The sequence below is a fragment of the Passer montanus genome, unplaced genomic scaffold (genome assembly GCF_014805655.1).
Source record: "Passer montanus isolate IOZ18808 unplaced genomic scaffold, ASM1480565v1 scaffold21, whole genome shotgun sequence".
In the NCBI taxonomy this organism is placed as follows: Eukaryota; Metazoa; Chordata; class Aves; order Passeriformes; family Passeridae; genus Passer; species Passer montanus.
This window is the reverse complement of record NW_024366703.1, coordinates 3,501,686-3,521,713: the sequence shown is the minus strand read 5'-3', so window position 1 is coordinate 3,521,713 and position 20,028 is coordinate 3,501,686. Positions and strand designations below refer to the sequence as shown.

The 20,028-nt window shown below is 38.7% G+C and overlaps 1 protein-coding gene across 8 annotated transcripts in view; it reads left to right on the top strand.

Annotated features, from left to right (window-relative positions):
* Window positions 1-20,028, top strand: part of PLCE1 (phospholipase C epsilon 1) — a 140,238-nt gene that overhangs the window by 108,912 nt on the left and 11,298 nt on the right. For 5 of the 8 annotated variants that reach the window (XM_039708931.1, XM_039708932.1, XM_039708929.1 and 2 more), the window contains 15 exons: window positions 1,571-1,693; window positions 1,779-1,915; window positions 2,807-3,045; window positions 4,059-4,120; window positions 4,261-4,426; window positions 6,243-6,350; window positions 7,011-7,127; window positions 7,210-7,368; window positions 8,378-8,501; window positions 10,620-10,744; window positions 11,380-11,497; window positions 15,724-15,855; window positions 16,974-17,264; window positions 18,034-18,197; window positions 19,094-19,355. In XM_039708931.1, coding sequence (XP_039564865.1) covers window positions 1,571-1,693; window positions 1,779-1,915; window positions 2,807-3,045; window positions 4,059-4,120; window positions 4,261-4,426; window positions 6,243-6,350; window positions 7,011-7,127; window positions 7,210-7,368; window positions 8,378-8,501; window positions 10,620-10,744; window positions 11,380-11,497; window positions 15,724-15,855; window positions 16,974-17,264; window positions 18,034-18,197; window positions 19,094-19,355 — 2,327 coding nt within the window. Of the gene's footprint in view, window positions 1-1,570; window positions 1,694-1,778; window positions 1,916-2,806; window positions 3,046-4,058; window positions 4,121-4,260; window positions 4,427-6,242; window positions 6,351-7,010; window positions 7,128-7,209; window positions 7,369-8,377; window positions 8,502-9,816; window positions 9,859-10,619; window positions 10,745-11,379; window positions 11,498-15,723; window positions 15,856-16,973; window positions 17,265-18,033; window positions 18,198-19,093; window positions 19,356-20,028 lie in introns of all 8 variants that reach the window. The other 3 variants (XM_039708937.1, XM_039708933.1, XM_039708935.1) reach the window with 1 other exon arrangement.

Below are 20,028 nucleotides of genomic sequence, written 5' to 3'. Positions count from 1 at the left end.
CTACAAAGCAGATGGGCATCTGATGAATTTCCAAGTTCCTTGGAAATCTAGTGCTGCTTGTAAGGTGGAGGAAGCAGGAGGATGGTTGGTAAGATACTGGGACGTGGAGCACAGGATACAGAAAACTAGAGATGGGGGCTTTTTTGGGAAGGGGGAGTAAACCTCCTTGCTCAGCAGTCAATCCAGACTGCTACTAATTGCAGTTTTGGTTGTTGGTGATGGTGGAGTTTTCACGGAGGTTTTGGCTTTTTTTTTAAAACCTTTTGTTTTTATTGATTTCCCATTACTCTGGGAGATAACCTTTGGTGATCAGATTGGGTGAAATGGTGAGCATTTTCTTCTGCTCTTGGTCTCCCATTTGGTACTCTGCAGTTCCAATCTGTTTTCTGGAATCTAGAGACTTTCCTCATCATGGTTTATTTTTCCTGTCTTATAAAAATGCTGGGAATTATTTTAGCTAAAAAAGTTTTATGCAGTATGTCAGTACTTTCCATAGTGATGTCAAACAAAACCAATATTTTCAACTAAAGTAGATGGTATTTTTTAATACTTCAAAATCACATTTTGCTTTCAATTGCCTGCATCCATCCCATGCCAGGAGTAAACTCAGGAATCTGGTCCAGCCTATTTGTGTAGAAAGTCACCTGCTTGCAGGCATGTCTTTAGGAATAGTGGACAACAAGCTGGTCCTGTTTTTCCATCACAACTGTCTGAACTATGTGTACTGAGCCTGATGGCAAAATTCGTAGAAGAACGATCTGCATATTTGAACATTAGAGAGTAATAAATTCTGACGTGTTCTGATATTTTGAAGGAAATACTGTAACTTGTGCAGTTAATTATGGTTCAAGCTAGATAGTTCTTGATATTTGTGTGGTTGCTTAGATCCTGCCTTTTTCAGAATTGATTGCTGGCAGATCCCATTTCTGCAATGTGTGTTCATTGGTATTTAGGCCCCAGAAGGTGCTCAAGATCTCAGCCCCTCATTGCAAGTTACTCCATGCAGTTCACTAAGGTCTTGTTCATACTGCTCAAGTAAGGCCTAACTGTACTTGCTGCTGTAAATCCCCTAGAAGCCTAAAGATTTTGGGATGTGACTTTTGGAAATGTGTTGGTTCTACTTAAAAAATGTTGTTCAGCTGCACAATTTAGATTAATGATTGCCGTTACAGAACAATCTGTTTTATTATTTTGTCTTCAATGAACCTTATACAGAGTCTTCATTACAAGAATACTGGCATTGTTTTCTTTAAAGGGAAAATAAGTACTTTCTTTTGTGCCATGTGCATCAGGCCTTTTTCCACATGAAAGTTTTAAATTGCATAATATGCATCATTCATTCTGATAAAGTTTGCAGTTGTCTTGAAGAAAAAAAATAGCTGTTATAAACCAAGAAGGTAAAAAACATCATTATGCATCTTTTAAGATGGTGCTTTATTTGCTTCTTCCAGATATTGGTAATAAATGCATTAAGGAGAGCACAAATAAACTGTTAATACACTAATGCATAATATTTCAGTTAAATATAAGTTGAATGTAACCGAACTACAGCAGTCTTTTTTTCATTTAGCACATGGAGCAGCAGTAGCTGGCATGGCCGTGTCAAAGGAGGAATGAAGGGATTTCAGAACTTCATGGTGTCTGATAGTAGCATGACCTTTGTGGAATTTGTAGAGCTCTTCAAATCTTTCAGGTAAAAGATTTTTATTTTCTGTACTAATTTCATTCATCCAAGTTTATAAAAGAGCAAAAACTGAGTTTTTCTGCTCTTTTTGCAGTGTCCGGAGCCGCAAGGATCTGAAAGACCTTTTTGATGTTTACGCTGTGCCTTGCAATCGATCTGGCTTAGAGCCTGCTCCACTTTATACTAATTTGAAGATTGATGAAAATAGCAGTGGATTCCAACCTGATCTAGGTTTGTTAATGAGAAAAATGCAATTGTTAGACTGCTGAGCAGCTTCAGTTATTTGCCTTAATAAAATGTGTCTCAGTCAGGCTCCTTGTCAGTTACAAGTTTAAGTAGAGGACTGCTGCCATGCCTGCCCTAATACCTAGTTAGTGGGATAGAAGACAAAAATAAAGGGAAGGAAAAGTATTCCAGCTTTCCATTAGCCAGATATATTTGTAACTGGTAATAGCAGAGGAATAAAGCTTGTTGCTGAATGGCTGAGCCCAAGGATCTGTTCAGGTTGCAAGAGCCCTGAAAGGGCTAAAACACTGAGCAAACATAGGGAGGAGAAATGAGAAGGCTGTGCCCTGTGTCCCATGTGGCTGGTTTTTTTCTTATCTGCTTTCCTAGTGGATCTGTTTTATGTGGGATAAAGGGGAAGGAAGCCTCTGTCCCCCTTTACATTCCTCAGTTACCATAATCTGTCTGGGACTTTGGCCACATGTAAAGAAAATAATCTTTCTGCCAAGCAGCTTGTGGGGAGGGTGCAGAACAATTGGCATATGAAACTGGAAGAAGATAAAGGGCAATTGAACAGGAAGGGTGTGGAGTTGCACACAGTGGAGGAAGGCTTTGAGGCTGTTTGTGGTGGTGAGAGGGAGCAGGAGAGTCCTGGGATCCTTGTTAAAGGTTTCAGGATTTTGTTCAGAGTAATTGGACACTTGTAGTCTGCTCACATGCATGCTTAATGCTCTCTCTTTTATCAGTGGTAGAAACAGGATGATTTTGTTCTAATTTACTGCTAAAACACCCATTGAGATACTTGTGTGTATTGTATACTAGATTATATTTTATACAGGATATGTAATACACATAATTGTTTAGCTTATATTTTTATTTCCTCATTTTTCTTTTAAGATTTATTGACTAGAAATGTTTCAGACCTTGGTTTGTTCATTAAGAGCAGGCAGCAGCTATCAGACAACCAGAGGCAAATATCTGATGCTATTGCTGCTGCCAGCATTGTAACCAATGGTACTGGAGTTGAAAGCACATCACTGGGAGTATTTGGAGTAGGAATCCAGCAGCTGAACGACTTCCTAGTGAATTGCCAAGGAGAACACTGCACCTATGATGAAATCCTCAGTATTATCCAGGTCTGTAATACAAATATCTTGCATTTCCTTTTTATTAGAACTCCTGTTACTTCCATTTTATTTTCCCCATTACGTTGTGTATTGTTCAGAATAGCATCAGTGTGGGTATCTCCTTTCACACTGATATTGTCTCCATGGTTTACTTGAATTTAAAATTTAATACTATCTTTATTTTGGGCCAGAAAATTGTATGGATGTCCATAAATATATCCATTTAAAAATGCAAATAAGTAGTTTTATTAGCAATGTGTACTTTAGCAGGGAAGGGATGTCACCGCCTAGGAAAAGTGTTCATGAAAACGCTTTTATTTTTTCTTTGTCTGGGACCACATTTGATTGAGCATAATCTTACTTTGCAACTTTAAAAAGCACCATTTCCACATATTTTTGTTTTATTGTAAAAAAATTTTCCAGAGCAAACATGGTGCCATTTTATTCCCTTATGTACCATGGCTGAAGATTTTAGAAAATGTGTAGAAAAATTTTTATTCTTCCAAATTCCTCCATGCATAATTAATATACTCCAAAACTAAGCCCCTGTTTAACAGTTAACGAAGGCTAAAGCTATCTATAAGTATCAACATGTAAGATAGAATTGCAGAGTTTAAAAGACAGAAGTTCTAAAGAAAGTTCAAGTTGGAATACCACAACTCATGTTGAGTTGGTGGTATGTTGTATTTAAGCATACTAGATAGGAGTAGGACACCTGATCATAAATCTTTCTTAATTTCAATTTAACTTCTGTCTCAGCTTTGGAGAGGAGGTTGGATTAGGCAATCTACCAACATCCCTTTCAGCCTGAATTGTTCCTTGATTTATGATTATGATTTTAGTATGTTTGTGTAGTCATTTGTGAAACACAGTTTGCAGGCACCTGATTACTTTATCCACAAAAAGACTGTGTTTAAATACTAAATGTTTAGTGCTATGAGCAGACTACATATCAAAACATGACAAAGACATGTTTCTAAGAATTGTTATTATATATATCTTTGATTTCTTCCTTCTCATAGAAATTTGAACCTAGTGTAAACATGTGCCAGCAGGGGCTGCTATCTTTTGAAGGATTTGCAAGGTAATTACTTCTTACATTCTTATATATAATATATGTTTGTATATATATGTAAAAAGATGATACCAGTGTGTTGATGTTTCTCGGAGAGTCACAAAATGCTCATCACAGCATAAAATTTCCTCACATATTCTCACTTCCAGATTTTTGATGGATAAAGACAATTTTGCCTCCAAAAATGATGAATCACAGGAGAATGCTGAGGACTTGCACTTTCCTCTCTCATATTACTACATAGAATCCTCACACAATACTTACCTTACTGGCCATCAGCTTAAAGGGGAGTCCTCAGTGGAGCTCTACAGCCAGGTATGCAGGATTGGATTGTTGTGTAGCTTTCAACATGAACTTGTTTGTTTTACTGGCAAGTTTCAGGAACATGACCTTTTTGCTTTGAAAATCTAAATGTCCTAAACCCCTGCTTGCAAAATGTTGGAAAACATGATGTGTGGGAAAGCTGCCTTGTAAGCACAGTTGTGCTCAAATGCCTTTTCTAAAACAAAAAAATGGGTTTAGTTTGAGATTCATAGCATTTAGACACCAGTCGGTCTGACCCAACCTACTAAAATTAGACTTTCCCACAGGAAAGACTGATCTAATATTTTAGTTCATTCAGATGTCAGAAACACTACTGAGATACTGTACATTGCACTGCAAAGACTAATTTCAAATAGAACTTTAACTTCTAAAAATGTTACTTCTAGGAATATTCTACAGGTTTTAAATTTTATGGCTGATTTGTGCTGACCAGGGAAGGAACAATTTCTCCCTTAGGCTTTCAATTCTGTATTTGTTTGTGCATATATATATGTGTGTGTGTGTGTTTTTGTGTGTGTGTGTTTCTGTGTTTACAAATGCTGGAGAAAGCATCAAACTTCCTGGCAGCATTGTTTTCATTATGCTGAGAGTTAATGACTCATCACTGAGAATGGACTCATCTGCTGTCCCATGTGCTCCTTCACCTGGGCTTGTAGGCATGTGTTAGGAAATCCTGAATAACGTGAATGCACTGAGTAATGCAATTGCAGAGGTTCCTGTCTAGCACTGCACAGTGATCTTAGTATTGTGTTGGTAATAGATGGGAAGTGAGATAGAGATCAACTGCCTTCAAAGTTTGCATGATTAAGAAAAGCTTCTTCCTTTCCCTCAAGTGCTTGTTGCCAGCTGAAGGGGCACTTTGTCCTGGTTCAGTGTGTCTGGATCTCGCAGAAGTGGTGGAGTGCCAGCTATGGACACAGCTGTCTGAATAAAAGTATTCAGGTTTTGAGTAGAAGTAATTTTTTATTTGTTCATGAATGGTTTTGCTGGAAATGGTTTTGACTTTTAGGATCTTTCTATTCAATGAAATATTAGCTTGTAGTACAGATGACAGGCATGCTAAATAATGATCACAATAATAAGCTGGGCTACCAAAAGATGGGATAGCTCATCTCTTCCTTCATCCTTCCTCTTTGCTTCTTTGGTTTTTCTAGCAATGGCTTTCTAAAATAAATAAATAAATGAATAATTTAAAAATTGATGAATTAATTGATGGCTGTAAATAGCTTAATAGAATTGATTAACATGGCATAGCACATTTCCATTGTAACTATACTCAAAGTTGTGTTTCTTAAGACTTTGTTTTCAGACTATCTTTTATTTATAAAACTAATAATAACAAAAAAACTAGCAAACAAACTGTAGGTGCTTTCCCCATAAGCTGTCATGGGAGCTACCTGAAATAAATTGCCATGTTGCTTTATAGCTGTTTTTGAAGGTAGAAACATGGGAATGTTCCTCTCTCTCTCAGAAAATTAAGCCATACAATAAGAACCACCGCTGCAAGCAGATGCCATGTGTCCTGTATGATACCATGAATTTCAAAGCTTTATGGTAATTCTCCCAAGAGCATACATGCTTTGCTTAATTTTTCCAGTCTTTTTCAATGGGAAATAAGGAATTCAGTTAGGGAATGAAGTTAGCTGGGGACTGTACATTCCATGGGCTGTTCACTTCACAGAGATTGCTCTTTCCAGCAATTTTGCTGATTCACTGGGCTTTCATTCAGCTCTGCAATGTCTGTCTTCTGCTTTGATGGCATGGTACTGTAGCTTAGATGTGCTTACACTGTTCAATTGCATTATAGGTTCTTTTACAAGGCTGCAGAAGTGTAGAATTGGACTGCTGGGATGGTGATGATGGGATGCCTATTATTTATCATGGGCACACTCTTACTACAAAGATATCTTTTAAGGTATGCTGGTAATTGGACATAGAAACAAAAAAATTAGAATTTTTTTTTTTTCTGTAATGAATGGGGAAAAAATTGCCTACTAGAAAAATACAAGTTTTCTAATGGGCTAAATTCTAATAGAATATAAGCTATAGATTATGTCAGACATTAAATTCTCAGCGGTAAATATGCTTTCAAGTTAGTTTTTGTAGCATATGTAGTGTCAGTTTCTGTCTTTTTGTTGGTACCTAAGTAACAAAAGTAGGCGTTACCACTTGTGTTGTAACAAGATGCCAGCTTGCTTTGAAAGCACAGAGTGGCCTCTTCCTTCTTACAGAGGAAAGCAGATGTCTCCCTGTTGCTCTGATTTCTTAAGTTTTTCTAAGCCTTCTGATATTTACATTCTTGTAATGAACTTTCTCACACACTTTATGTAAATAATTTATTGTTTTGCATTCTTTTATGGAAGAGGAGAGATTTGATGGACTGTTGGTTTGTCCAGTGTCATTGGAGAGGTGGCACTTTCGCCCTCCAATCCACTGTCACTTTTGGAAATACATAAATGTTAGGACATGTTGTTTCATGTTCTGTAGTGACATCTCCCCTCCCAGCTAGCAGTAGGTTAACAGAGAGCTGCAGAATGCTGCCATGTCCTTTCAATGGCCTCTCTGTCTGTGGCAGGAGGTGGTGGAAGCCATCGACCGCAACGCGTTCATCACCTCGGACATGCCGGTCATCATCTCCATAGAGAACCACTGCTCGCTGCCCCAGCAGCGCAAGATGGCCGAGATCTTCAAGGTAGGCTGTCCACCACCATCAGGCCTTCCAAGCACGAGCCCTGGGCTTTTCCATAATACATCACCTCTTCTTGATATTGCAGAATGTATTTGGAGATAAGTTGGTGACGAAGTTTTTGTTTGAGAGTGACTTTTCTGATGATCCCATGCTGCCTTCCCCTGGCCAGCTGAGAAGAAAAATCCTGCTTAAAAACAAGAAGCTGAAAGCCCATCAAACACCAGTGGATATATTGAAACAAAAGGTATAGTCCTTTCTTAAGAGCAAGCAGCAAGACCCAGCTCTTGTTAGAAATAGTTCATTTGTGTTTGAGATATTTGCTAATTCCAATGTACAGCAGAATAATCTAATGCACATTCATGCTTGAATAACTTACAGTGGATTGCAGTGCTGTCAAATAAGTAGACAACACATATAGTAAATTATAGCTACAGCTTAAGTTAATTTTAGTGTCTTTTAATTTTATAAAACTTCATAATATTATGATTAACACCACATGCTCTTCGTGACAAACATAAATTAATCCTTTTCTCTGTGGTTTTAACATTTACTACTCATGTTTATTGAAAAATAGTCATATGCATTGAGTATGTGTGTGTATTTACAGTATGTAGTAATTTTTGGTAGAGTTCTGCTTTGTTTCTTTTTTCAAATTTAGGCCAGTCAAATACTCAAATTTTTTTGTTGACTTTTTGTGGGAGACTTTGCTACTCAAATAGTGTTTATTCCCATGAGAGATTTTTTTTGATTTCTAAAATTTAGGGCTGCATCTCAAGTAGCCTCAATCTAATAATGTCTATGGTTAGTCAGCAGTTCAGTTGAATCCTTGAAAACTAATTGCCATTACTCAAAATGTAAACACAATTGCATTAGACTTAAATTATTGTTATCAGATGAGTAAATCACACTGATCATACCAGTACATGGATAATTACCATCTTTTGAAAAAGTATTTAACTGTTTCTGAAACAGCGTATCTCAGGCTGGGAAAAGGCCGTTTTGAATGATGTGCAGTTTTGGCATTTTTCCATAATTAATTAGGTTTCATATCTTAATAAGTGTTTTTCTTGCAATACAAGTTCTCTTTATGTTCAAACCCCTACATTGTTATTTTATCATAATCTTAACAATCTTAGTTATTTATCACTTAATATATTCAGTGCTTTCATGGAAACAAAACAAGATACAAACATGAAAACTCTTTTTCTCTTTATAAGTGCTTAGCAGTGATGTAGTAAGTGTTTCTGTTGTAGGCTCACCAGCTGGCACATTTGCAAGCACAGGCTAGCAACGGTGCTAGCAACCCCACACCTACCAATGAAGAGGAAGAAGATGAAGAGGATGAATATGACTATGACTATGAATCTCTCTCTGATGGTAACTATATATATTTCTTTGCTTGCTTGTTACAGTGCTTTTGTTAGAACTGTAGTAATAAGACATGAATATTCTAGCTCAGGCATGAGCTGGGTAAGCAGTGTCCTTGCATGAGTCTGAAAAGGCTGGAATTCTTCAGCTGGTAGAGAAGAGGACTGAGGGGTGAGTTGGAACAGATTCACTAAGTCATGAAGTGGTGGATTAAGGGAAGCACAGAATGTTACTTGTTAGATCTAACAGGTGCTCAGTAAAACAAGTGGAAGATCAGTCTAAAACAGGTAAAATATTTGTTTGTGCAGCTGGTAGTAAACTTCTGGAATGTGCTGCCATGGAAAATTGCAGAGCCAAATGGCATCAGCATATTTAAAAACGGGTTGGACAAATTCATGAAGAGATGTATAAGCAGTTGTTATTGGTAGCACTATTTGGTCCAACATCCCTATCATTCAGTGATTGTGGTTGCTGGGGTGGTGATTAGTGGCTGGTTGCTCTGTTGCCACTATCAGAAAGAGAATACTGGCCTAGATGGACAACTGGTCTGACACAGCTGAGGACGTTCTCCTGAGAGAGCAGTGAAGTGCTTCACTCCCTGCACTTTTCATTCTGGTGGGGACCCATTTAGGTTCTAGGTGCCATGTTGAGAGATGTAAGGCTCCAGCATGTCCTGCAGCACAGGACTTCTTTCCAGGTGGTTCTTGTTTACATTACTTGCTCCTGTGTTTAGTGATTTTAAAAATAGTCACAAAATTAACAAATGCAGTTCAAGACTTGACACTGCTTGTGGAATAGTAGTGTTATTTATGAGTTTGATATCAATGCTGCCTTTAGTTGCATTTTGCCTGAAAGTTGGCCTAGCTGGCTACTTGAGCATACTTTTTGTGAGGAACAGGGTAGAGACGCTGTAGATGTAAATTGCAGTGAAAACTCAAATCTTTGCTAACAGATTTGCCAAGAAAATTTTGCAAACTGGTTGCAGTAAGTGACTTTTTAGCTCTGTTCTAGTTAAGAGAAGGTTTGAAAAATCTGAAGCTAGTAAGAAACACACCTTCCAGTATGTGAAGGAATCTGCAGCATGGTTTACTACTTTATTACAATGGTTATTCTTTGAAGTCTTTAATTATCTTAATATTTTGTTAAAACTAATCTAAATAATGGCCTGTAAACTTTCTAAAAGAGATTCAGATTTATTTTTCTTACCAATACATTTTTTTGTATAAGGCTAATATTTTTACAACTGACACTTACTTTTCATTTCTCTGACTCTAAATCTTAATTCCCTTTACTCTTATTCCCTCTCTGACTCGTTTCCCTATAGCTGATGTCCTTAATGCTTCTCCTGCTCCTAACAGCCAGGAAGGTAAAAGCCACTTGGTTGAGCATTTTAACTGCATGAAATCAGCACTGCATCTTCAGCCTGTTCGATGTGACAGTGTGAATGTATAGTTTCTACTTCATATTATAAATGCAAGCAGATATTCTTGTATGGCATTGTTAACTGGGCAGGAACTGTTAGAAGCCTGCATGTGTGACACTTGTTATGCTTAAAAAGAATATGGTCAAAGCATCAGGATTATCAGGAATAAATTGAAACCATTCCTTTTGTGACAACTGCAACATTTTGGTCCAGAAAGACCACATCATTATTAGGCATACTGTTCTCTGAAAAATATGTAGCTTCGAAGAGATATTTCTACGGATGTAAAAAATATTTGTGCATGGTGAAAGTAAGAAGAGGAAAGCCAAAAATTGCTGTACAAAATGTGTACATATTTCATGGGATTAATTGTGCTTGATCTTTGGCATTTTTTTGTCATTCAGGAATGTCAGTTGTTTTCAGATAGCAAACTTAATTCATTAGATGGTTTGGTTTTAAAGATCTTCTGAGCACAAAAGGATGGGCTTTAAAGGAAAGACTGTGTCTTAACCAAATCCAGGCATTAAATTTTTTAATAGTAGGTTACTACTACAGGATGATGCTCTGACCAGTAAATGCATTATTTTAGCATCTAATTATTCGTATAAGATTCACAACACTGTCCACAAGTATTGTTAATTCAAATTAAATTTCCATTTGATATTGTTTGGCTTTATGTTTATTAAAATCCCGTTAATTTTTAGATAATATTCTTGAAGATCGACCTGAGAATAAATTATCAAGTGATAAACTGCAGTTTGAATATAATGAAGAGACTGCAAAACGACTAAAGAAGGCTGATTGTGCTACTTACAATAATAAAGGAAAGGTAGTTCTGCTTTTTCCCTCTTTCTTCTCAGCTGCACTTTTATATATAACCAGGTTTAAACAATTTAGGTAACTGAGACATCAGATAGCAAATGCACTTTAATGAAGAGAAACAATAGGAAGCATGGAAAGACACCAGAGAAAATAGCCAAAGTAGGACAAATGCTCAACATACTGTTCAAGAGAAGTCCTCACATATTATAGTATATATATATAGGCTGCTTGGCTGAAAATTAATATTGATGGAACTGAAGATTTCATCTGAATCTTCAGCATCTTTATGCTTCAAAATAGTTTAAAATACTGCACTAAAATATCAGATAATCAAGCATCTCTTATTAAATCATCTGAAAAAGGAACCAGTGTATTGCTGTTTACTGTATTGTAGATTCTTCTCAACATGGATGTGTTTCATCTAAATGTTTGTAGAACTGACTGAATAAGGCCTTTACACATTCCTGCAGAATCAGTAACAGGTATTGATCAGAAATGTGCACGTGGGCTAGAGATTTGTTAGGTGAGAACAGAAATCATACAGGAAGAAAGAGATGAAATATTTCAAAGACATAAATAAGATATGCAAGAGTTCTTCTACATTCAGTAATATTATTAAATATTCTTGGTGTTATCACTCAGGTTTACGACATGGAGCTGGGTGAAGAATTCTATCTTCCACAGAATAAGAAGGAAAGCAGACAAATAGCTCCAGAGCTATCAGATCTTGTCATTTACTGTCAAGCTGTAAAGTTCCCGGGTAAGTGTACTGCCCTGTTTTATTGCTTTAAGCTTTCTAATTCCTGGAGACATAATGTTTATGTTTTGAGTTAGTTTGAAGTAGTCGAGGAGGTTCGTTCTTCATGATTTGGTAGTCTCCATAATAGCAGCTCCTGGCTGAGAAGTAGTGTTCATAAATTATGTGAATACATACTGTTTGTCATATTAAAATGTTTACAAAAGTGAAATTTGCCAGTCTTCACAACTTAGACAACTGCTTCACTGCCAAATGCCAGATGACAGAAAGCTTTATCTTAAGAGCTCTGAGTTTCCATGTAAGGACCTACTGAATTAAGAAGGAAAATACTCTTAAGACCTTGAAGGTGGAGTGTGTCACATTTCTTTAAGTGACCTTTGTTTAGTGTGTTCACCTTTGCCTATAGCTGCATTTTCTGTTCTTTCCCAAGTGGAGAGGGGAGGAGCCATTGCAAGGTAAATTGCACCTTTTCATAGGTGGGTGAGGGCAGCTGCTTGCACGCTCTCCCTCAGTCTTCATGGAAGCAGTTATGTTCCTTCTGTACAGTAGGAAGAATAACTTTTGCAGAGAAAAAGAGAGGGAGTTACTGAAGAGATCACTAACAGGCACTTGTTCAGTACTGAAATATGAGGTTGGGTATATTTTGGCTCATACTATGTACATAAATACTTTTAAATTGAGAATTTATTGTTTATTGATATGTTTAATGTTTTGAATGAAAAATCTGTTCTTTAGTGGAATGGTTCTCTGTGGAAAAGTTAGCAGTTCTGCCAAGTCATGATCTTACACAAACAGAACTATAATCAGATTAGAGAAGCTAACCAAACATAAAATAGTGTCAAATAGGCAAGATAAACATGCTGAAAAATGGACAGACATTCTTTTATAATCTTTTATAACTTTAAAAATTGTAGGTGTCACTTGTAAAAATAATGACTTCTAAATATCCAAATCTGATACTCTTTTTAAAATGAAATCTGCAAAGAGATATCTTTCAAGTAAAATATTTTCTTTTAAAGAAAGGTATTCAAGATTAAATGGGGATAGTTTGGGTTATTCCAAGCATTTTGACACATAAAAATTTCTGATGGTCTAAGAAAAGTTAGAAGTATTTAATTTTTAATGTAATACTGGTTATTAAAGAAATACCTTGTTTCCTTCTCAGATTTTTTCCTCTTGCTTTAAAGGGATGATGAACAGAACAATTAAGAATATTATCTCCTTTCACAGATGAACACATAATGCTGTAGAAATTACTTTTCCAACAAACGTTGTCTCCTTTGAGACAAATACTGCCTCCTCTGAGGGAATGTAGGCTTGCATGGCCACCATGCCACTGCCTGGGTTCCTCTGCTCAGCTGGAGGGCACAGAGGTGGTGCAGTGCCCTGCCCAGTATTGCCCATGAATGATGAACAAGGCTGCTAGATCCATGGCTGTGCAGCTCTAGTGCCCGTGTTCCTAACCAGCTCAGAAAATGCAGGAGTTTTGGAAATAGGGAGGGTAGAATTCATGCCAGTGTCTGATCAATGGTGCAAATACTTTATTTCTTCTGTCTTCATAGAATTTTGTTCTGTGTTTACACTTGCCTGCATCCCTGAATGTTAATCACTGATTTGTGACTATAAAAAAGGACCAAAATGTTCACTTACCCTAACCTACTGGGTAACACAGACTTCCCTAAGTGTTCCCTGGTCAAAACAGAATTTGTCATGTGGAGAAAATAACGTTTCTTGTTTATAAAACCTCTGGTAACAAGGAACCCACCATGCCTCTTGTTGCTTCTGTGCTCTTTGACCTTGCAGTCCTTGCTTAACTTGAATTCCAGTATGCTGCATATCATTGCACCATTATCTGCAAGGCTGGAGGTCTGTTCTCTTGGGTCACCCAAGCTGAGGGCAGTGGAGCACCCCTGAGCGCTGCTGCTGGCACATGGCTCGTCACCTTGGTGCTGAGATCCTTACACAATGAGTAGAGAAACTGAGGGCATAAGAGCAGGATTTGCACACTCAAGTGGAGAGAGCAGGGAGCCACCTGCGCTCACCAGCATGAAATTGTCGCCATCTTCATCATATCAGATTATCTGCCCCTATGGTATCACTTCACGAGAAATTAAAGTGAACATGAAAAGGGGCACCCTGCATATAAAAATGCTGTAAATTCCCTTCTAAGGTCTGCAAACCTGCAGACTTTCTGTTGGTCAGAAACACATGGTGAGAAGGTGGCGGCAATTGCAGTTTAACCTTTTAGTTAGTATGGTGAGAGGGAGAAGGGCAGGGAAGCTTGCAATCCTCTGGATTAAGTCCAGAAGCAGAAAGCACTGTGCTTATATCTAACACATGAGATGGGCACTAAATTCTGTGACTCGAAGAATATGGCACTGGGATTCTAAGGAAGCACAAAACATTTACTCTGACACTGTGGTAGTACAATAGGACTTATGTACAGTATGGTGGGATCTGAGCTGATCCTACTTTGACCAGAGAGTTGGACCAGATGATGGTCCAACTCTCTGGTCAAAGTAGGATCAATAATAGATGTCAACCGCTATTATTTTGTAATTTGATGATTCTCTGAATTGGTAAAGCTTTATTTTGAAGTCAAGTTTAAATTGGAGTGAAAGATGGAGCTTGTCTGTGGGAAGAGATGTGTAACATGCAAAGCATGGCAGGGACTGAAAGGAAGCTGCCAGCTGCAGTGTGCCCCGTGGCCATCACGCTGGGTTGTCAGCCCTAGGGCTCTGCACTGCACTCTGTGATTTATGAGGTTAGTTTGTTTCCTCAGTGACTGTCTCCACAACAGGACTTTGAAACTGGATCTTACTTGCCAAATCCATTTGATCCATTGAAAACTGGGTTTAAATAGTGCTGGAAGCACACAGTGCATGGCTCCTCATTCTTCTAGTCAATTCATATTCCTTGATCCCAGTTTCTACCATCTTCTGTGGTTTATGTGTATGCTTTGGCCCAAAGAGACAATACATCTCCAACGTGGAAAACATTTATGTATGTTCTGAGTTTTACTAACCCAAGCAGCTCCATTGAAACTGTGTGCATAATTTTAGTAAGTACATGTACACATGCCATGAAGATTGAGAGCTGAAAATTTGCAGCTGTGGGCAGACTTCAATCACAAGAGGCCAATGCATCCTCTTTGTGATTTGCATTTGTATTTGAAATATTAGTATTAAATCCAGAACTGTCTTTAGGCAGGTGTGAATTGATGTGAATTAATGTGGAAAGTTTTAGGAGTCACAGTTAGGCACATAACACTGTATTTGCTTTGTTACATTCTACATCACAAATACATCTTGGGTTTCTGAGAGCATCCCACATCTCACTGCTGTGGGTGTCAGAATAATTATTGTGCACTTTACTTTTGATCTGCTTTGTGCTCTCTCCAAGCCAACCAAAAGAAATTGACCTTAAGTGGGATTAAGTCTGTTTATTTCACCAGGATTCAGGTCATGACTTTTAATAATTATGTTTCTAGAATGCACAAGTATGAATAATAGCTATACTAGAGCTTTCCAGCTCCACTCCTAGTATGTATTGGCCATTAAATATGTAATGGATTTTGCACACCTGACTGTTTACCAACACTGTAATACAAATAAACAGAAGAAGAGGACTCTGAAAACATTTTTGAAGTTAAACTGTTTAACCAACAGCATTTGGACATATAATATTTATTATATTATATCTTTAAATCATAATCTTGCATTTATTTAATTATGTAGGTATCACAATGTAGATTAATTCCATGATATTCACTACTGTGCAGATTTATGGCTTCTGTAGATTTTTTAAAATTACTCCTAGGATGAATACATTGGGACTGTTACTGCAGATTTTTTTAGTATCAGTTTAGACCATTTAGTGATTTGAGAGAAAGCCTTTACCTTCTTCAAGCCAAAAAGTAAAATGGAGAAAAGTTATATCACAAAGAGAGAACTGTATATTGTATTGTTTCATATGGGTTTCTATATACATTATATAAATGCATACATATATGCACTATATATAAAACCATACATAATATATACATATATAAAAGTGTGTATATATTTAAAGATGTTAAAATTAAATTGTGGAGAAAAATACACTGCTTGTCCTGTGTGCTATATAACAGGAGTATTCATGCCTTCAAAAATAATGTAAAATATGGTGGAAAATGTCATGCCCTCTTGGTCATGTTTTTTGGCTCATTTATTTTACGTTTATGGGAACAGGCTTGTCAACTCTAAACCCATCTGGCTCTAACAGAGGAAAAGAAAGAAAAAGCAGGAAGTCCATTTTTGGCAACAATCCTGGCAGGCTGAGCCCTGGGGAGTCAGCTGCTCTTGCCAAAGCATCTGGAAAAGGTAAAGTTAGCATCTTCTTTCACCAGTCACGTGGAATGACACTGTAATCCAACACATGTACCAGACCAAGACCATTTGTCAAAGATCAAATACTTTGCAATGTGTAAAACGTTAAACTTTGGAATGGTTTTCGTTAGCACAGCAGCTATTACAGTACCACTATTACCACTGAAGTGGTGAGTGTGGAATATTAGGATTACTTGATCAGACATATGATGACCCTAATTCATAAACAGTTCAAAGCTAATGTACATTTTAAGTGTTTTAAAGTTTATATTTTTTAATATATAAGTGAACATTTTCAAAGTACAAATGAAAGCCAGGACTGTTGGGCTGGTCCAGAAAAGAATTTTTATTGTCTGAAGTAGAACTCAGCAGCCTGAAATTCAGCCAAGTCCAAATGCATAATTGTGCAAATTAGACTCTGCAGGTGATTCAGTTTGTGAACCTGGAAATTGTGTCTCTGCCTGTGAACAGATGTAAAGAAATACAGAGAAAGTACAGGAAAGCTTCTGGAGCAGGAATAAGGCCCTGCCTTTCAAGTGATTGCCATAAGGAGATGTTTTGAACTCATTTTCTAGCCCAGAGAGGGCTGTATTTCTTGCAGCCCAAGGGTATGACTGCAGCAGACAGGATAGATTTCCTTCTAGAGGCCAGTGTCCCAAAAGTGAAGAAGTGTGGTGCCTAATTCTAAAGCATATTAGTATTTTGTTGCCTTTTCCCCCTAACTTTTGCAGTCTCTGTAGACTGTCTGTCTGAAAAATTAGCACATGGCTTTCAGTCTTGCCTCTCTTCCTCCTGTGAAATGTATAAATGAGAAGAAGGGAATTTTATTCCTTAATTTATTCAGGCAAATGCCAATTAGATATATATTTATGAAAGTGCTTGTTAGCACATCTAATCATGGTATTATTTCAATACTGGGACATTGTGTTTCCTCTCATGGATTGTCTTACTGTGTGAGAAGGACTGTGACACTTGCCCTGAGTAGTGCCATTTTCCAGGATCACCTTTTTCTGCCATAACCAAAGCACACATATGTCCTCCACTAGAAAGCATTGCATTTTTGGAGCCTCTGGGCCTGCAGCTGTACCTTGAGGGCACCGTTTATTTTCCAGGTCCTTTTGATGCGATGCGCCAGACCTGGGAAGATCCTTGCTCTCCTTACAGCTCTCCAGCCTCCCTCAGTGCCATCATAAGGACTCCCAAGTGCTACCACATCTCGTCGCTGAACGAGAACGCTGCCAAGCGCCTCTGCAGGCGCTATTCCCAGAAGCTGATCCAGCACACCACCTGCCAGCTCCTGAGGACCTACCCCGCTGCCACGCGCATCGACTCCTCCAATCCCCACCCGCTGATCTTCTGGCTCCACGGGGTGCAGCTCGTGGCTCTGAACTACCAAACAGACGGTAAGGCTACACAAACCCACGTTTGGAAATGTGATAGGAGGTCTCAAGTCGTGAATTTGTATTTTCCCTGTTTACTTTTCCCTGCTCTCCCAAGGGGACCTTCCTGTACCTGCCCCCCAGCCACAAGCAGGTTCATCCCACAACAGTCTGGTCCTTGAGAGCAGTGACCTCAGAGTCTGGGAGCTTTATGCCAATGCACCAGGTTCCCTGATGGGGAAGAGGTTCCTGGACAGCAACGCTTCCATTTTTATATTCATTTTATTGCTGAAGGTTGGTTTTTTTTTCTCCCAGTTCAAGTAACTGTTATCTCTTTCTGATAATTTCAAGCATAAAAAGGTACTGAACTATTTTTCACTTGGAAGCGCTACCTTGAATGCTGGTTTAATGTTGATCAAAACATATATTGAATATTTGCTATCCTATCTTGTATTCCTTCACATTTTCCATGGGGGATCCATTAGGTCATCAACAGTGCTCTTTCATTATGCAGTTCAGGGCACGTTCCTAGAAACTTCCCAGAGATCTGTTGTTGGGAAGCCCTACAGCTCAATAAAGGCAATGGAAAGGAAAAGAATGAACTGTTCTTAGAGTTTTGTGTAATTACTGGATAGATTGGACACATAAATCATAGATAGTTCTGAAAACCAGGAATAGTACATAACTAAATTGATTTTTAAAAAGATACTTCAAACATGACTGTGTCTTCACTGTTACAGTTTTTCCATTGTACCATTGCTCTCTGTCAGTTTTGGCTGCCTTAATTTCACAGATCTTCCACTGCAACTCAACGCAGCAATGTTTGAGGCCAACGGTGGCTGTGGATATGTCCTGAAACCCCCAGTTCTGTGGGATAAAAACTGCTCAATGTACCAGCATTTTTGTCCATTGGAAAGAGACCTTGATAATAAGGAGCCAGCTATATATTCTTTAACAGTAAGTACATGAAAAGGGAATTTCATACAGGCAAACAGATAGAAGTAGACAATATGCAACTGCAGTCTTTAACCAGCATTACAGTCACACTTCTAAATGAAAAGATTGAATCTTTAAATGTTCCTTCCAAAGGTCAGCCTAACTAACAGAAACTGGAGAGGAAAGGATCAAAGATTTGTCTTTATGTCATTGTATTGGCTGATTTGTATCCGTAGTTACTTCCCTTGTTTCCTTCACAGTATTTGTTGAAACTCAGTCCTGAAAGCATTTTCCCTGGGACTATACAATTCTGTAAAATTACAAATGTTCTTTGATGTTCTACACATTTGTGAATACTTGAAAAGCTGCACAAAAAGCCATTGTGAAAAGCTGTACTGAAATCTTGAAAAAATATTTTTTGAAAGTCATATAATAAGATATATAATTCATGGATTTGTGGCCAAGAAAATGTAGTCTCAGAAGCTAGTCCATTCCAGGAAATGTGTCAGAAAAGTAAAACTCATAAGAATCAGAATTTTCCCAGCTGTGGTAATTGCACACTTAATTCTTGTGTTGTGCATGCCAAAGCAAGCCAGAGCTCAGTGCCATCACCCCAGAGTGATGGAGAAGAAAATGTGATCTTTTTTGACTACATTACTGGTACATTCATTCTGGATTAATGTTCAGATGCCTTGAACAGTTGAGTAGTGTATTGTTTTAGAGGAAAGTTACCATAGCAGTGGTGTTGGGGATCTGGGATGGTTGAGGGAGCTCTGCTTTTGAACTTAGTGCCCTGGCAATCACAAAAGTGAGTGTTGTAAAGCTGTGCTCAGGGACGTGCCAAGCAGCGTTTAGCTCCGGATGATGACGGCAGAGGGATTACTGCACTAATTGCTCTCTGTGCTCCTCGGCTGCAGATCGTGTCTGGCCAGAACGTTTGCCCCAGCAACAGCACGGGCAGCCCCTGCATCGAGATCGACGTGCTGGGGATGCCCCTGGACAGCTGCCACTTCCGCACGAAGCCCATCCACCGCAACACGCTCAACCCCATGTGGAACGAGCAGTTCCTTTTCCGCGTCCACTTCGAAGATCTGGTCTTCCTGCGCTTTGCGGTTGTTGAAAATAACTGCTCAGCTGTAACAGCCCAGAGGATCATTCCCCTGAAAGCACTGAAGAGAGGTACGGTGCAGCTCGTGGTGGCACCCTAAGCCAAAATGGTCCGGTGGGTTCCTGGGCTGAATCCTTCCAGAGAGAAATTTTTCATCAGTTGCATTTTTCTAGAGGAGACAGGGAGCAAATACCAGACAGCACAGCACGGCCTGGCAGTGCAGTGCTGATCTGAGACTCCAGGGAGCTGGCAGCCGCCCCAGTGGCTCGTAGCAAGTCCGATGCTGTGCTGCTGTGGAGGCTGGGCCATGTGGTACACACCTGCTCCCATGCTGAGGGTGCTCCTGGGGCTGTGTTCACCACCAAGGGACTGGCTGCTCCCTTAGGAAGCTTGGAGGGCTTTCACTCCTGCCTTGTCCTTTGCCCAAGAAACTGCTTCAACAGCTGATCACTGTGCAGAGGGAAATTGTACTTCTCACAGCCATGGCTGCAGGGGAGTTGGAGAAAGGGTGGAAAAAACTGAGAGATAGGAAACATCACTGTGACACCTGGGGGAGAGAGTTTCCATGTTGCCAGTAGCTCTTCTGCACTTGCTTTGTGCCACTTTAATGTCACACAACTGTCTGGGTTGGCATGTGAGGAGATTTGGTCATACACATATGTTTTCCAATGAGAATTTGACCTTGCTTCATTCATGTTCTGATGTTCAGATATTTTATGTATGACTATATTGAGTATTATGGTA